The 18,064-nt window shown below is 45.7% G+C and overlaps 1 protein-coding gene across 3 annotated transcripts in view; it reads left to right on the forward strand.

The window, feature by feature from the left end:
• Nucleotides 1–18,064, forward strand: part of LOC147621788 (ARM repeat superfamily protein) — a 141,344-nt gene that overhangs the window by 35,849 nt on the left and 87,431 nt on the right. For 2 of the 3 annotated variants that reach the window (XM_086822800.1, XM_086822801.1), the window contains exons 3-10: nt 2,536–2,625; nt 3,406–3,479; nt 3,600–3,755; nt 3,851–3,980; nt 4,858–4,913; nt 5,371–5,425; nt 5,513–5,569; nt 5,664–5,765. In XM_086822800.1, the coding sequence (XP_086678926.1) occupies nt 2,536–2,625; nt 3,406–3,479; nt 3,600–3,755; nt 3,851–3,980; nt 4,858–4,913; nt 5,371–5,425; nt 5,513–5,569; nt 5,664–5,765 (720 nt within the window). Of the gene's footprint in view, nt 1–2,535; nt 2,626–3,405; nt 3,480–3,599; nt 3,756–3,833; nt 3,981–4,857; nt 4,914–5,370; nt 5,426–5,512; nt 5,570–5,663; nt 5,766–18,064 lie in introns of those variants that run through there. The other variant, XM_086822802.1, reaches the window with a different exon arrangement.

The raw sequence follows: 18,064 nt of genomic DNA on the forward strand, positions 1-18,064 counted from the left end.
CCTCCTCCTCCAGCAACCCCCCGACTACATCTCCCCTTCTTTCAGATGGAACAACAAAGAAGAGAAGACGAGGTTCGACGGGGAGAAGAAAAAGCTGAAGTTGAAGCAAGAAAGCAACAAGAAAAAGCAGATAGACGGGACTATGAGGAAGCCCAACACAGGATCGAACAAGACCGGCGTCAGGCTGAACTCGCCGCTCGGGAGCACTAACGAGAACTCGATTGAGCTGCTGAAAATTAGCTCGAATGTGCGCATATGCGGGGCATTTTAGTGTCACGTGAGCTTCATCCTCAAGGGCTTGCATAGTGCATGCTTTGCATATCCTTTTTTCAGCATCAATTTTCAGCCATCCTCCCGTTTTCTATCTTAAGCATGTGTGATCTTGTACGCATCAAAGTTATGGCTCTTCTTGCCATATGGGGCATGGGCATGCGGATGTGAACTTGTGCTTCCGGTTGGCTCATTTTGTATGTCTCCCAATATCCTGGGTTTACATTTCTGCAGTAGTACTCATACTTGGATCTGTGTGTAGTCGTTTTCCATTTATTGTGAAGGCAATCAAGTATTGCTATGTGCTTTGCCATTGGCTAGTTTTTTTATGCTCTTTGTTACCATCGGAAAGTCAAAGCATTCTTTTGATTCAGGTACAAGGAAGAAGTGCCCCTAGTCCTAGAGTGTTTACACAGCATTGCCCATGACATAGATGTCTACACACTTCCAACAGTCACTACCAGGTACAAATAATGACGTCAAGATTTTCGTACAAATAATGATGTCAGCAGTCTGCATACTTGACACAAGCCTTGGATTTCACGAGTACAACACTATTCAGGGCAGGTACAGGTCAGATATCAGGTTTGGATGCTGAGCAGAAGCTGCCATACACTGTCCATACAACTAGATGACGTGGTGGATGGCTGTACAGGCTGTACAGCAGAAGGGGGTGCAGATGATGAGATCATACAGTTCTCAGGAGGGTCGCACTCTTGTTCCAGAGGTGTATTCCTCAGGCACCTAAGTCTAGGCAAGGGGAAGAGGGTTGTGGGTAGAAGTTAGGTGGCCACATGCAAGGGGCTTTGAGCACGTGGTTGGAGAGCCCATGAAACAGTCTACTCTTGCCTTAATTGCTCTCGAGTCTTTGGGCATTGCACGTGTGCCCACTAGGAAGGGGGCGTGGGCCAAAGTGAGAGGGAAGGTGCCCAATTGCTTAGAATGACCTGTGTCCTACAGTCTTCCATGAGTTCACACACCATAATAAGTGTGTGAACACATTAAGATAACCTCATAAAATTCTTCTCTAAGTCCCAAAACCAAGTGTTTGGCATGCTTTCTGGCTCATCTTGGAGGTCCTGCAAAATGGCAACAGCTCGTGATAGGGGTGCGCACACGGTCTTGCACACGATAGTTCCGGGTGTCCCCAACTGTGCAAGATTGGCCCATGGCAGTGCAGGAAGCACATGAAAACAAGGCATAATTTTAGCAAATCATCTAACCAGCCCATGCAAACATGAGCTATGCATATGCACATGTAATTTGGAAATCTCCTGTTCTCAGATCTTTTACTTGACCACATGGTCGTCGAGTCTCAACAGACACAGGGTGTCACAATCAAATGGTGACATTTGCAGTAGGATAGAATACCTTCCGATACCTTCACTACAAGGGTGACCATCTTGCGAGCTTGGAGTCCGGCCCTACTTGGAGACGTGCATCCGCCCTTAGCTGGGTCGTCTCCATGTCAAGGAAAATTGCCACTACTCCCCATCTAAACCAGCTCTGAAAACCTGACGAGCCCAGGGGGACTTGAGTAGAGCCCTCGATCTTTTTCCCTATGCATGTCGATCCACCTCTGGACCTTTCAGAGCACTGCCTAGTCAGTGCTCTCTGCCACCACATCTCCCCACCGTTGTGGCGTTTTTTGTTTTTGGCCTCTAGAGAGGCATTCCCCCCTCTTTCTCGAGGATGCCCCATCTCTTTCCCGATGTAGCCTCCCTCCGAGAGCAGCCAGCCAAGGAGGGAGCTTCCCATGCTTTTTACGTTATATCTTGACCTCTTGGAGGGTGGTTATGTTTTTACATCTGTGAGGGTTGTCTGCTGCAGCAGATGTTTTTTTGGATGAATTAAAAAAAGGAAAGGTTGATCTTATACAAACCTCTAAGGGTAGTCCCTGAGATGTGGCAAGATTAGGGAGATTTCAAACTCCCTTCACAGCACAGAGTGGGCTGGAACCTCTTGGGTTTTGGAATTCGACATGAGGAAGTGTTTTGGCACCATCTACCGACATTGACTCATTTCGATCCTAATTTCTTTAGCCATACTCACAAACCGTTTTCCGCCGGACTTGTCGGGCACAAGAGGGGTGTAATCTAGTTTCCCAAATCTCAATATAGCGTCTCTTTACGGTTGATCTTATACAAACCTCAGCTTCTCTTTACCTGATAGTTGTAGATTTTCCAGAAACTTTAATTTGTTTGCAGGAATCGATCTTGACCTTTCTATTTTTCTGATAATGGTTTGTAAATCCTATTTTTACAGCATGCAGACATTAACGATGAGACTGTACAATTGAAGACTTTGCAGACCATTTTGACAATCTTTCAATCTCAGCTTCATCCTGAAGACGAGGTATTTACACACGAGTTTCAATCAGAATGTTATGTCTTGAAGAGCAATGATTTTGGCACCAAAAAATGCTAATGCTTGATGGTGTTAAAATAAATTTATAGAATTCAGATACCTTGGAATATGGATGCAAGCTCAAATTGCTTAGATTTGACAGAATTCAGGAGTTAGGGTATAATCTGTTTGCTGAAATGTGCAACAAGATGGCATATCACAGCAGTTTTCTAGCCTTTATACGCCATCGCAATACTGTGTGCTAGAGGACAACCATGCACTTAGTTCAAGCAGTCAGGTGCTGTGTGGGGAGAGAAATATGCCAAACAATCTGTGTTGAAGCAGTTGCTGCAGCAGCCTGTGTGATGAATGGGTGCCCCACCACAGCCGTAAAAGACATATCACCTGGAGAGCTTGGTCTGGCAGAAGGCCAAGTGTGTTGTTATTTAAGTTTTGATTGTTATGTGCATGAGCCGAATGATATTGTGCAAAGCTTGTTGACATGCAAGTTCATTGGTACTGTAAAACAATGTCAGAAGTGCTGATTAGCAGGGAAAGGTTACCTAGAACAATCTTTGTGTGCACTTAGCTGAATTGCTTTCCTATGCGCAAAAGGCTGGATTGTAGGGTGCATATTGATGGAAGTAATTATGGAAATTGTTTTCTTAAAAGGAATGGGTTTGCTGTTTTTGCACAAACAATAATGGCATATTTTAAAGATGTAAAGTAGGTCATGAATGCCCTGCATGGGGAAGTATTTATTGTCTTCCTATTTTCTTTGTTTGACAGGACAACATGGCCATAGCTCTTGGAATTTGTTTTCGGTTACTCGAGAACAGCAAGAATCTTGACAGTGTGCACAGGCATGAACAAGTTTCTCCGTTAATCTGCAAAAGTTGTTCTATTACAATTCTTTCCAAAACCTCAACCTCAAAAAGTAGGCTGTGATCATGAGCTAAAGCCAAGCTTTCCGTGTTATGCAGCACTGCAGCTGCAACTCTACGGCAAGCTGTGGCCCTGATATTTGACCGAGTAATCTCAGCTGAGGCATTGCCTGTCAGCAGTGCTGGGCCAAGCAGACGTACTTCTCGATCCAATTCTGTTTCAGGGGATGTTAGCCGGAGCATTATTGCAGCAAAGTATACAGTAAAATTTTGTTTTCTTTTCAATTATGATTGCAGATGTGGGAGTACTCTTTCACACCACGTGAGAGTTAGTTTTTTAATGACTGCAGAACAGTTGAAACGGTAAAAGACACAGAAACCCACCAGGCTTCTCTAGCAACCAAGGAGCAAATGACACAGGCAGCCAGGCTTGGGCTCCGTTTGTTTGAAGATCTTACAGCTGTTGCCACTGGTGGTCCGGTTAGTAAGCATGGAGTGCGTGTGTGAGAGCATATCTTTATACAGGGTTCTACACTCACTATTGGGCACTGATGATGTTAGTGGGGATGTCGTAGGATCTAGTCCATACTATGCATAATGGAGTTGATAGTTGTATAGTCTTGTGGGTTGACTACCATGAATATATAACATGCACGTTCCTAAAAGGTGAATTGGGCATGTTCTTGGATTCATCTAGGTATATAATTCAGCCGCATTAGCGGACATGCAGATTTCACATTGTGAAGTTTTCGTCCGAGTTGCAGCCAGTTGATATTGTGCTTATTCTTTCTATCTTTAGCGGTGCATTTGCCCTATCAACTACTTATTTGCTGTACTAATTCTTTCTATTTGTTACTTCCCTTAGTGCTAGGCTTCATTATGGTTGAGTCTGCCTTGCATCTCCGGAGGTTTGACAGAAACTCAGTACGAAGAGCTTTGTGTGAATATATGCTCTTATGTGTGTGTGTGTGTGTGTGGAGTGCGTGTGTGAGAGCATATCTTGATAGAGGGTTCTACACCCACTATTGGGCACTGATGATGTTAGTGGGATGTCGTAGTACCTAGTCCATACTATACATAATGGAGTTGATAGTTGTGTAGTCTTGTGGGTTGACTACCATGAGTACATAACATGCACGTTCCTAAAAGGTGAATTTGGGCATGTTACTGGATTCATCTAAGTATATATATATGTTATCTCCACCTTGGTGTGCATTTTGTGAAAGGTGACGTGGTTGCTGTAAGTTCAAGTTCACCCAGTTTGAAAAAAAGAGGAAGCTGTTGGTGCCCATAGCGAACGATGGGAATGTAGACAATCAACATATCACTTTGATACTTGCTTTGTCGTAATCTGCAGGCAATTTGGTTGCGAGTTCCTTTTCTTCAAAGGACATTTGTTCTCGACATGATAGAGTAAGAACAGTTTGTGTGCAAGTTTGAGTATCTTACTAGGTGTATGCTGAAGTTATGAGCTTCTTGGAGGCAAAAGACTATGGTTTAGGCTCACTATAAGTGGTTGTAAATCCCTCACGGTCTTGAAAGCATAGATATAGTAACATCTCAACTTACATATGGGTTTGGAGCTTGTTAAAACTCCCTAAATATGACAAACATTAAATGCACATGCACTTGACATGCACATCTGCCATCACAAAATGTACTCTTAGCAACAGAAAGTGCACGCAGTATGCTAAGAGGGTTCTTGTATAAAAAATGCAGTGTAAAGAATGCAATTGGTCAGGGGTGAAGTGAATTTTTCGATATTGCTTAACTCTTGTGGGAAAAAGGATGCTATTTTTTTTTTTGGCCTTTCCTTGGAAACTTTGTGGGAAAGTCCAGTTTGATGAAGTTAATCATTTTTTTGTTTCAGGTATGTGCTATCAAACTATGCCTCAATCTTTCGGAAGCTAGGGCCGTATCAATTGGTAATTAGAATCACGACCTATTTTGTGCAAGTTTTTATTGGATATCTAAGTGTTGTGTTGGAAGCTAACATGGAAGTGCGATTTAAGGTGCTCCGCCATCAAGTATCCTCTCTATTAATGACATCACTTCGCACAACTGGTGAGGTATGCCATTCTATCTCGGTATCATGACTTGAAACACCTCTTCCTGTAAAATATGTACTTTTTTTTTCATTTTTTTTGTGTGTTTTATATGCAGCTCGAAGGTGAGGTTGGAGAGCCCTCGTTTCGTCGATTGGTGCTTCGATGCGTTGCAAATGTTATCAGGCTTTATAGTTCCATTCTTGTTACTGAATGCGAGGTAAGAATGCCTTTGATAAGTGAAGTTGTGCAACTTTGGTAGCAGTAATGTCACAAGGGTTTGCTTTTATTTACAAATATTACGTTTTGTTTTCTTTTGCAATGTACGATGGTTTTTTTGGTTTGAAAAGTAACGGGTTTGTGTTGCTATCATACTATTTTGTAGCATCAACTCTTTTAGCTGTGTAACAATGGAAGCTAGAATCTTCAAACTAAAGTAGTTTGGTTAGTACTACTGCAATAATAGAGTCCATCAGGGATTCAAGGGCCTATATAAGGCATGACTTGCTCATTAGTTGATTCACCCACTTGCATGATATTGGAGAGCCTTTTGAGGCCGGCATTTACAGCCAGGCAGTGGGATGCCTCATTTACTTGTGTAACACGAGGCCAGACATATCTTTTGGGGTGTCTTTGTTGAGCAAATTCATGCACAGCCCAGGCACAAAGCATTGGCAAGCAGTCAAACGCATTTTTCGTTATCTTAAGGGTATCCTGGATCTTGGTTTGTTCTATCCCAGGGGGGTAGCTTGCAGCTTTATGCATACAGTGATTCAGATTGGGCTGGTGATTATGATACCAGGCAATCCACCAGTGGGAATTGTTTTTTTCTTGGCAGTTCATGCATATCTTGGTTGAGTAAAAAGCAACCCACTGTTGCTACATCTACTTGTGAGGCTGAGTACAGGGCAGTCTTTATAGCTACAGTAGATTGTGTATGGTTGAGGAGACTATTGGCTGATCTTCGTGAGTGTCAGCAGACACCCACCACCATTCTCACTGATAGCTAGAGTGCTATGGCCGTGGCACGAAATCCAGTATTTCATGCACGTACCAAGCACATAGAGATTCATTATCACTATGTCAGAGAGAGGCTACATGTAGGGGAGATCAGTTTATCTTACTGCCCTACACAGGATAATGTTGCAGATCTATTCACAAAGGCTTTACCTCGAGAAAAGTTTGAAGCTTTCCGAAAAGCTTTGGGCTTACTCTCATACAGAGAGTGATCTGCTACCTTGTACAGGTTCACACTTCCACTACAGGGGAGATTTGTAGGCATATGCTCACTTATGGTAGTGCTATGTGTGAACAGGGCTTAACCAAGGGCCCTTTTTCCCATGTGGTTTTTCCCCTTGGACATCAAGTGTGAAAGGACACTCTAACATATAATATTTTGTACTTCTATATTATATGGATGTGGCACACATGCAAGGGTTGACTTGCATTTTGTGGATACCACACTTTTGGCTCTCTCTCTCATTTCTGTGTGTGAGCTATTCTACCATGCACCTAACCCTAATGTGCAGGTTTGTGTGTGTGAGTGTGTGAGTCCAACACCCAACAATAGCCACTGTAGAGGTTGGTTGTTTGTCTTTTCCCGCTTGCCGTTTGGTACAATCCTTCTTGGCACGTCCCATGTGGTGGCAGAAAAAACAAAGGTTCTCTTTGAAGTACCGCTCCTTCTCATCAGACTGTAAGAATCCTCCGGTAAGGGTCTTCTTAGGTCCATCTTGTCACTCCTTCCCAATGCTAGTCTGGCCCTTCTTCTTTTGGTCTTCGCTGTTGGGAGCCATCTTACCTGCTTGCTGGTTAGACGCTTGGATCTGCTGGGTGGTCTGTGTCTGCTCTGCTACTGATGTTTGGGGGTGACTGGAGCGGTTTTGGACTTGCCTCCATTGAGCATCATCTCATGGTTCTGCGCAACAGTCAAAGCCTCGTCATAAGTCTGGGATTTAAAATTTCGAACGGGAAACCCAATGTTTGGATCCAATCCCCGAATGAACTGCTTTAGCTTCTCCTCCTCGGACTTCCCCGACTGTTGAGTTGATGTGATCACTTTGTTGAAGTAGGTGAGCATAGGGGAACCGTTCTAGGTGACTTTGTAGAACTCATCTTCAAGACTTGTCATGTACTGCAGGGGTAGAAACCTGGTCTTTAGATCAGACAAAGGTGTCCCAATCATAGTCTGGTTAGCCAGTGTAAGAATCTGTGTGCAAACGGGACCAATGTTGCCACCAAGTGACTGCATCACCTGTGAGGTGTGGAGCCGCCAGATGGACTTTATCTTGGGTATATGTGATCTTGGAAAGTGAAAAGTGGGCAACCAACTGGCGAATAAACTGGGTCAGAACTGAATGGTCGCACTTACTATCGTACTTGGTGAAGTTTAGTGAGGCACAAATAACTATTGTCGAGGCTATGGCTGGGGTTGTGGAGAACTAAGAAGGGTGGAAAGAAGTTACTAGAGTCTGGAGTGTATGTTGGAACTGGTTCTTCAAGTCTTCTTCGAGCTCTATCCGCAATCGCTCCTCTTTGGCCTTGCGTTTAGCTTTCTCTACCAACTGTTCGGCCAGTCTTGCTTCACAGTCTCGCTCTTCTTCATGGTTTCGCTCTTCTTTTTCAGTCATCCATCGCCACCATTGTTCCATTGAGGAACTTTGTTCTTTGGGTGTCTCCTGTTGGGCCAACGTTGCTTGTAATTTTGCCATTTTTTCCCCATTTGGACTCTTTCAAGTTGATTTTGGAGTTGCCTTATCTGCTCCTTTAGCTTCTGATTGTCTTCTTCTTCTTTTTACGGAAGCGTTTCTTCAAATGGTTCTTCTTCTTTAGTGATGTCTTCGGAGCTTGATGCCATAGTGGATGGGCAAGTGGTTTTTCCCAATCTCAGCTTTACAATCCACACGATGCTCTCACCCTAGGTTGCCTGGTTGAATCACGTTCCAAGCTCTGATACCAATGTAGCATGCGCCGAGCTAGGACCGTGTGAAACAACGAAGCCTTCTTTAAACTGAGTGTAGTGAGTCTTTAGCAATCCTTTAAAACAGCATAATTTGAAAGATGTAATCGACACCAGATGGGGTCCCAAATTACCCACTGCAGGCCCCTCCCCCCCTTGCAAGCAGGAGTATTTGCTTTATTTCTTCTTCTGGAGAACTGAATACAAGATGAACAGTGTCCACAAGACTGAGCGGACAAACTGCCTGACCAACCACCAAACGCAAGGACAAAGCGACCAAACGCAAAAGTCCATCAAACATGTCCTGTATGCCTGTATCATTGCTTTTATACAAGCTGTACATGGACTGTTCTGAATTTTCAGCAAATACTGCATCTCTACTGACAAAAATCCTTCGTGTAGTTGGATTATAAAGATGGTATTCTTTGCTTTCATTGCTGTAGCCCACAAAAATGCATTTAATTGCTTTGTCATCCAGCTTTGTTCGGAGTTGTTCTGGCACATGTGCATATGCCAAACACCCAAATGTACGCATATAATTCACTGTTGGCTTTCGGCTATACCAAGCCTCAAATGGTGTTATGGTTTTCAAAGCTTTTGTTGGACACCTGTTCAACACATGAGTTGCACACATTATAGCTTCCATCCAAAATTTGTGAGGCAACTTTTGTGCTTTCACCATGCATCTTGCCATCTCCATGAGAGATCTATTTTTCCTTTCAGCTACACCATTCTGTTGCGGTGTATAAGGCAACAGTACATTGGTGTTTGATGCCCTTTTGAAGCATATAATCCTTGAATGCATTTGACATGTATTCTCCACCTCTATCTGAGCGGAGTGTTTGGACTTTACATCCACACATATTTTCAGCCATTGCTACAAAGTGTCGAAAGCATGTAAACACATCTGCTTTCGCTTTCGAAGGGTAAGCCCAAGCAAACCTGGAGTAGTCATCAATGAATGTGACGAAGTAAAGATGCCCCCCTATGGATGGTGTCCGCATTGGACCACATACATCACTATGTATGAGCTGTAATTTACTTTCAGCTCTAACAACTCCATCTTTGGTGGAGACTCAAGAGGCGGCATATTATCAACCATATGATGCTTTTGCAAAAGCATCAAACTCCGAAAATTTACATGCCCAAAACGAGCATGCCATAGCTCTGCATCAAGCATAGCAGGAGTGTGGGCAGCCACTGTATTTGCATCATAAGTGCGCTTGTCATAGCTGTCCAGCTTATACAAGCCTTTGTATCGTGTTCCAGAAGTGACTATTCATAACCCTTTGATGGGTCTTTTACCAAACACTTCCCATCTTCAAATTCAACCTTTAAACCTTGGTCGTTTATGGCTGAGACGGAGAGCAGATTTTTCTTTATCCCTGGAACATACAATACATTTTTCATACATATATTGGCACCATTGGCTGCAATAAGTATGACATTGCCAATTCCCTTTACTGGATATGTGGTATATATTATCCGATATATTGAAGATCCAACTCAAAATGTCTTCCCATCATTAGAATGGTGAGAACCAATCTTTGACTATTATCTTGTAGCATTTGACATGTGTTGCCTTTCTTGACACCTTTCGTGGGAGTTCTTTACAACACACTTTTTTATGGGAGTTCTTTACAACATACACCCATCGTGAGTGATTGACCATTAAATTATTGCATTCCATATACTTGAATCTCCTTGGAGTTGTATGATTATCGTGAGATGCTTCCATTGCCTCCTCCTTACCACTTTTGCATAAAACATGTCACTATTATTAGCTTATTATTTTTTGTTAATTATTTCATTAGATAGTTCTTATCTTCTCAATTGATTGCTTGTTGATGAAATCAACCCATTTGCATGTCTATTCGATGGTAGCCCTGACTTTTTCTTGCCCCTTGATGAAATTGACCCATTGGTGTGTCTATTTGATCATAACCTTGACTTTTGCTTGGCCCTTGTAATTCAGAAATGTCATGTGCATTAGCAATGCCATGGACTTTCTCAAGACTAAATCCAGAAGGGGCAAGCAGATAAAGACTATGAACCAGTAGAAGATGGACATGGAGCAGGACTTGGAGCAAAGCATGGATCAGAAGGGCTGTCGGCTGCATGGAGGCTGACATCAGCATTACCAAAGGGCTGTCGGCTGCAGGACAGAGGGTGATGGCAGCAGGCGCATCCAAGAGACCTAGTCGGCTGCATTAAATGGAATTTAATGAATTATGAACTGGCCGACCAGCAGTCGGCCAGTTTCCCACATGCTCCAAGGCCTATATAAAGGCACACTTGCTCTTTGTTTGAGTCATTCAACCCACTAGGGGTATGAGTCATTAGGAGTCCTAGTCTAGGGCAGTTTTGGGTGTGTTATCACCTTTTCAAGAAGGCAGCCAAGGGCTGCAAAGATATGTACCTTTTTGTACCATAGTATATACTGAATTTCCAGCACTTCTCTCTCTCTCTCTCTACTCTCTCTCTACCTGCGTTTTTGCATCAGATGGTGCGTTTTTGCATCAGAAGGTTTTCAAGAGTGTTTAGGGCTAAAGAAGACTACCCAGAGCTTCCGCGTGTTACATTGGTATCAGAGCATCAGGCTCAGCAAAGCTAAACGCTGATTCAGTCCCAGATGATGGTGTACAGGTCCAAGGTACAGGAAAGTACACGGATTCGAAGCCCAAGGCCAGAACACAGATCGGGAAGAACTCCCAGGAGGTTTGTTGGTGGTGTTCCACAGTGCCAGATGGGGATGGCAGTTCCGTGAGCCAGATAGGTTCTAAGGGAACGGTCCCAAGGGAGGTTGATCCTCCAAGGGTGATGTGAGAGTGCCAGACTCAGTTCCAGGAACGAAGACCAAGACGGTGTTCAAAGTCAGGGCAGGAACGGATTGTGGACTAGAGGAAGACCAGATGCATAGATCTTCATCAGAGACAGAGTGGTTTGGAGAACAGATCGGATTTTCAGAGAAAAAGGTTTGCCAGGGATGGATGATGACAGAGGGACTTCGGGACAGGATTGGGATGATGACAGTCATCCAAGAGCAGGTTGGATTCCCGTCATCAAGTTTAGCAGAGGGGGATGTCATGTGCATCAGCAATGCCATGGACTTTCTCAAGACTAAATCTAGAAGGGGCAAGCAGATAAAGACTATGAACCAGTAGAAGATGGACATGGAGCAGGACTTGGAGCAAAGCATGGATCAGAAGGGCTGTCGGCTGCATGGAGGCTGACATCAGCATTACCAAAGGGCTGTCGGCTCTGCAGGACAGAGGGTGCTGGCAGCAGGCGCATCCAAGAGACCTAGTCGGCTGCATTAAATGGAATTTAATGAATTATGAACTGGCCGACCAGCAGTCGGCCAGTTTCCCACATGCTCCAAGGCCTATATAAAGGCACACTTGCTCTTTGTTTGAGTCATTCAACCCACTAGGGGTATGAGTCATTAGGAGTCCTAGTCTAGGGCAGTTTTGGGTGTGTTATCACCTTTTCAAGAAGGCAGCCAAGGGCTGCAAAGATATGTACCTTTTTGTACCATAGTATATACTGAATTTCCAGCACTTCTCTCTCTCTCTCTCTCTACTCTCTCTCTACCTGCGTTTTTGCATCAGATGGTGCGTTTTTGCATCAGAAGGTTTTCAAGAGTGTTTAGGGCTGAAAGAAGACTACCCAGAGCTTCCACGTGTTACAAGAAATCTAGTTTTTGTTGCCCATGTGTCCAATTTTATTATTGATGTAACCAAATGAGCTTTGTTTGATTATTGATTGGGTTTATATCACCCCCTTCATGGATTACACACACAATTCCTAGGATCTAAAATGATGTTTAGAAAGTTGGGAGTTGCACAAAGTGAATCTAACTTGCTTTGTAATTGAGTATATATACTTACAGTGCGGCCTTTTGAAGTATAAACCAAGTGCCAAAGTACATCTTTGCATGAAGTGATGTGGCTCGAAGCACCACTATCAAAATACCATGATGCATTCTGTTTGTCAGATGCAATGCAAGACATATCAGTGTTTGAAGCACTTGGTGTGTCACTAGTGTAGGGCGAGCACAGCGCTGGAGAGTGTAGACGGGCGTTGGAGGGAGCCAGCAGGCTGTCAGGCCAGTCACACAGGCGGGCCCAGGTGCAGGTGTCAGGCCCAGCCTGCAGGTGTCGGGTCCCAGTCAGAGGCGGGCGAACAGCAGACGGGCGCTGGGCGAGCGCGCAGGTGTAGACGGAGCAGGTTAGCGGGGGCCTGGAGTTGTCGGCGCAGGACGGACGGCGGCCGGGCAGCAACGTCGACGGCTGCCCGAACGGACGGTAGACGTGAGTCGACGGCGACCCGAACAGAACGGCTGCCGAGGGAACAGCAACGGGCGATGTCAGGCGGAACGGGACGGAACGGCGAGGGCGTGGTTGAAGCTGGGCGACGGCGACGAAGGCCGGAACGGAGCCGTGCTGACCGTCGAGATGACTCTAGGCGGAGGTGCTCAGGGCAACGATGTCGCCGCCGGCTGCAGAGGGCGGTGCCACCCGCGAGCTGGGCGGCGGCGGTGGGCTCCCCACTAGTGCCGCCCGTTTTTGGTGGTAGCGACGGAACCCGACGGACGGAAGCAAATAGTCCGGCGACAGAAAAACGCAGGCAACGGAAATTCGCAGTCTGTCGATGGAATTTCGCAGGTTTTCTTCCAGCTGCAGATTTTCAGGGCTAGCTCCCAGCTCTGATACCAATTGTTGGGTGTTGGACTCACACACTCACACACACAAACCTGCACATTAGGGTTAGGTGCATGGTAGAATAGCTCACACACAGAAATGAGAGAGAGAGAGAGAGAGCCAAAAGTGTGGTATCCACAAAATGCAAGTCAACCCTTGCATGTGTGCCACATCCATATAATATAGAAGTACAAAATATTATATGTTAGTGTCCTTTCACACTTGATGTCCAAGGTGAAAAACCACATGGGAAAAAGTGCCCTTGGTTAAGCCCTGTTCACACATAGCACTACCATAAGTGAGCATATGCCTACAGCTACCACCATAGCTGTACCACCCCCTCGACCCCCGCCCTCAACCACCAATGCTGTTCAGCTTTTGCCCGCTTTGAATACGGTACCTGCAGTGGTATTCGATGATAAGCATGAGGGCGGAGTTGAGGAGTTTTAGAAAGGTTTTATCAGAGCTTACGGCACAGCAAAGTGTCAACAATTTGCTATTCTCTTCGACATGGGCAGTTCAGAAGACGCCATCTCTCCGCAGTTGGCAACCAAGATGAAATGTGCCCTTGTGCCATATCATATAGACGTGGACGGGTTCACTCCCAGCCTATGTACCCATATTTCCCAGAAAGCTTAAACAGTTTGCCTTAATAGCCCAAAATGCTCAGTTTCAGAGGGATTTCATCGGCTCATCCCACACTCATCATTTTATCGGATCTTCGTGTATATAGCAGAGTTTATACAGCTTCTCTCTCTCTACACTTCTGCGTCTTGTTTCTCACAGCAGTTGTCTCATTTTCCGCTGTGCATTCCGACATGGTATCAGAGTCCCAGGTGGCTTGAAGCTTGGAGATAGTGGGAGCTTGAGGGTTTGCTGTTTTTTGGTGCTGATTGGAGATTTTTTGGGCTGTTTGGGACTTGGAGATCGGGTAGAAGGCTGCCATAACTGTTGGACAGCCACCTTGCATAGTGTTTGCAACCTCTTCTTTATTTTTTTCCCACCCACCCTCCCTTCACAACACCTTGTGAACCCTTGAGATGCTAGATTTGCTTGAGATGGCTGAGAATGGGGAGCTTTTGCCCTCTACTCGGAAAGAACGAGAGGCTTAGACACACTTATGGGATCGTGTTAATGCTCGTGTGTGCGTTCTTTTATCTTCCTTAATTGCACACTTGAGGTGATTAATCATATCAAACACATGACGCTGGCCAAAGGGATTTCGCAGCACTTGGCTTCTTTGTATAACAGGGTATTATCCATGAAGCGGATTTCCTTGGAAGTGCAGATGTGAGTGATGGATCTTGCAAAGTCTTCAACGATGTGGGAGCATATCAACAAACTCGAGGCTCTTCAGCAGGATGTTCTTGAGGCTGGGAAGGAGATATCTTTAGGAGACATGGCCATCACTTTGCTATCGCATCTGACCCCTTAGTACTCAGCTTTCTATTCCTCTTTGATCACCGGTGGGAGGCTCAACGCCATCACATGGGAGGAGCTTGTGCGTATGGTCTTGGACTAGGAAGAGCGTTTTACGAATCCTCCACAAGGCGGAGGTTCTGAGGCCTTGATTGGCCAGCGGTCGAAAGGCCGCAACAAGAGCAAAGGGAAGTCTTCATAGGCGAAGTCTTCTGAGTAGGAGCCCGACACGGATCGTGACACCTTGAAGGCAGAGCGGACCTGTAACCATTGTGGTGAGAAAGGCCACTATTGGAGGAAATGTTCTCAATGGAGCCCTGAGTAAGGTGCAGATTCCTCGGTAGTAACCATGAAGAATGCAACTTTTGTGCACTTGGAGATTATGGACACCGGAGTTTCATCTTCTTCGAGCAGAGAGGCGGTTGGACTCACCGCTAGGGATACCCGAGATTGAATTCTAGACAGTGGTGCTTCCAAGCACATGACTCCTTCCGGAGAGTTACTATAGGATCTTCGAAGGCACGCATGTCACATCCTTATTGGTGACAAGTCCACTATCCCTATTCATAGTGAGGGTAGGTTAGAGATCGTTCTCGATGGTAGAGGGGGGAAGCATTCCTCCGAGGTTCTTTTTGTCCCATCCCTTGGTTTTCATCTGTTGTTAGTGCATGAGGTTTCAAGACTGGCGTACGGGTTGAGTTTGATGAGCATTTTGTTACTCTTCGGGACAAAAGAACATGCTAGGTTGTATGGGAAGGCGAGGTGGAGAATGGGATCTACAAACTCTCAACACTCTCTTACAGGTTTTCAGTTAGGTGATTTGTGGGAGTTTCGTCATGACCACTTGAATGTGGACACGCTACGACAGGCTTTCCGGTAACAGATGGTGGATGCCTTGCCAAATGTTGGCAGCAAGTAGGAACATTCCAGTTTTTGCATTCGTCAGTCAGAGGAGCCATTATAGGTGAACTATACTTTGATGTCTTGTATCATTCGGAACAAAGAGCCTACTGCAGTTGAGGAAGCTCTTTTCCAAAGGACTTGGAGGAAAGCCATGCAAGTAGCAGATGGTGACTTATAGGAGGAGGTGTATGTTAAGTAGCCTCCAGGCTTTGAGGTACTGGGATCAAAGGAGATGGTTTACAGGTTACGGAAGGCCTTGTATGGTCTTCAGCAGGTTCCTAGGACTTGGCCTACCAAAGTTAACAGTTACTGATCCTTGTGTGTAGGTTGATGCCTCTTTGTATCAGAAGCTTGTTGGTTCATTGAATTGGTTGGTGAACACCAGATTGGACTTGAGCTTTCCAGTGGGGATGTTGAGCTCATTCATGCAGACATCCTTGAAGACTCATTGGGATGCAGGATTGTGGATCTTGCGGTATCTGCAAGGTACGAAGGATCTTCATCTTCATCAAAACGCAGCACCTTCAGCACTCAGCCACTATAGTACCTTGCGTTTTCAGCATTCTCACAGTTTTCAGCATTCACTTATAGCATCGTTTTGCTACAGCCCTTCCGGTGAAGGTAACACGCATTCATACATTCATTTTCAGCATACATTCACAGCCTAGAACAGTCCCAATCAGCCCCTTCTCTCAGCCTCAGATTTGTAGCCTTCCTACATTCCTTTGGAGAGTGCATAGGCTTGAGATCGGTCATCATTGGTGCTTCTACAGCCGTGTATAGTTTAGTCCGACTCTTGGTCTTTCAAAGGTCTTGCGTTTGGCTTATCTACAAGCCAAAGTCAGTCCCTTAGTCATTCTCTTCAAAGATGAGGTAAATCCTGAAAGATCGAGAGCTGTGTTAATCAAGGTCTTACCTGTGTGTGAACCCATCTCCTAGGAGTGGTAATGTGAAAGTGTGTGTTTGTGTGTGGACCTCCTCTTAGAGGGGTTAAAATAATATCTAGATATTATTGTGTTTGACATTAGCAGTGATGTCATTTGGGACAATATTCGTACCTATAAAGGTGTACTTCATTGAAGAAATCAATCAATCAATATCATTCAGTCTTGTTTATCACTCTTTCTTTTCAGCATAGTGTTTCTCTCTCTCTCTCTCTCTCTCTCTCTCTCCACCGATCCATGATGATTCACAGTTGTATCCAGACACATGCACACTTTTTCTTTTCTTTCTTTTCCTTTTCTTCCGATGACAGGAAGAACACAGTTGTATTATTTTTTGTCTCATAGGCCGACTTTGGCCTCTCGTAGACGTTAATATATCTGTCTCTCTCTCTCTCTCTCTCTCTCTCTCTCTCTCTCTCTCTCTCTGTGCGCCTCTGCGCCATCCCCCTCCCGCCACCCCCTCGCCCCCCTCTGCGCCCCCTCCCGCCAGCCCCTCGCCCCCCTCTGCGCCCGCCCCCGCCCCCGCCAGCAGCCCCCTCTATGCCAGCCCTCTCTCCCGCCAGCCCCCCTGTCCTCTCTCTCTCTCTCTCTCTCTCTCTCTCTCTCTCTCGACATTCTAGACATACAGCGCCACAGAGAGACATTATTACAGGCTCAGACAGCTCCAAAGGGGGGGCGACAGACACAGATTACTACATTTTTTCAGAGATCCACACCCCTCCCAGCCCCTACACGGCAGGGAATTACTCGCCAGAGAGCAAAGACACTTAGAGCCCGCAGGAGACAGAGGACACCTGGCTTTCGGACACCACACCTATACCAGAGAGAGATGACAGAGATCAGAGCTCAGTTTCACAGAGAGGGTGCGGAGCGACTGGCTCGCTTCAGAGCACACCCAGGCATGTTCTTCAGGGAGCTGTGGACACCCCCTTCACTGATGTATACCATTTTATACCCCCAGTATGGTACAGGATGGAGCTAGCTAGGTTGCATATCATGATTGTATACTCCATGCATATAGCTTTGCATTCTCCTAGTAGTAGAGCTCCATCCCCTGCACACCCAGATTCAGCTTTTTTTATTCAGTACTTTTTCATTTTGTTGGGATGACCGAGGATACCCCATACAGGTACTCCGATTTGTCTCATAGGCCGAGTTCGGTCTTTTGGAAGACGTTAATAAAATCTTTCTTTCTTTCTCTCTCTCTCTCTCTCTCTCTCTCTCTCTCTCTCTCTCTCTCTCTCTCTCTCTCTCTCTCTCTGTGTGCGCCTCCCTCTCTCTTTGCGCCTTCCCTCCTCCAGCCCCTCGCTCTCTCTGCTGCGCATACCCCTCTGCCCGTCCCCCCCCCCCTCTTTGTTGTGCCTCCTGCCCTCTCTGCCCGCTAGCCCCTGCATCCCCCCTCCTCCTGCCCGCTAGCCCCTCGCCTCCTCTCCTCTCTCTCTCTCTCCCGCCTGTCCTCTCAGCCCCCCCTCCCCCCCCCCGTCCCTCCTCCTTTTTTTTACTGCACCTCCTGCCCCCACTTGCACACCTGACACCACCTGTGCATTCTCCTGCCCCCGCCTGCACACGCAGCCCCGTCATTGCCCTACTG

Source organism: Cibotium barometz, chromosome 29 (assembly GCF_041138505.1).
Source record: "Cibotium barometz isolate CiBa-2024 chromosome 29, ASM4113850v1, whole genome shotgun sequence".
In the NCBI taxonomy this organism is placed as follows: Eukaryota; Viridiplantae; Streptophyta; class Polypodiopsida; order Cyatheales; family Cibotiaceae; genus Cibotium; species Cibotium barometz.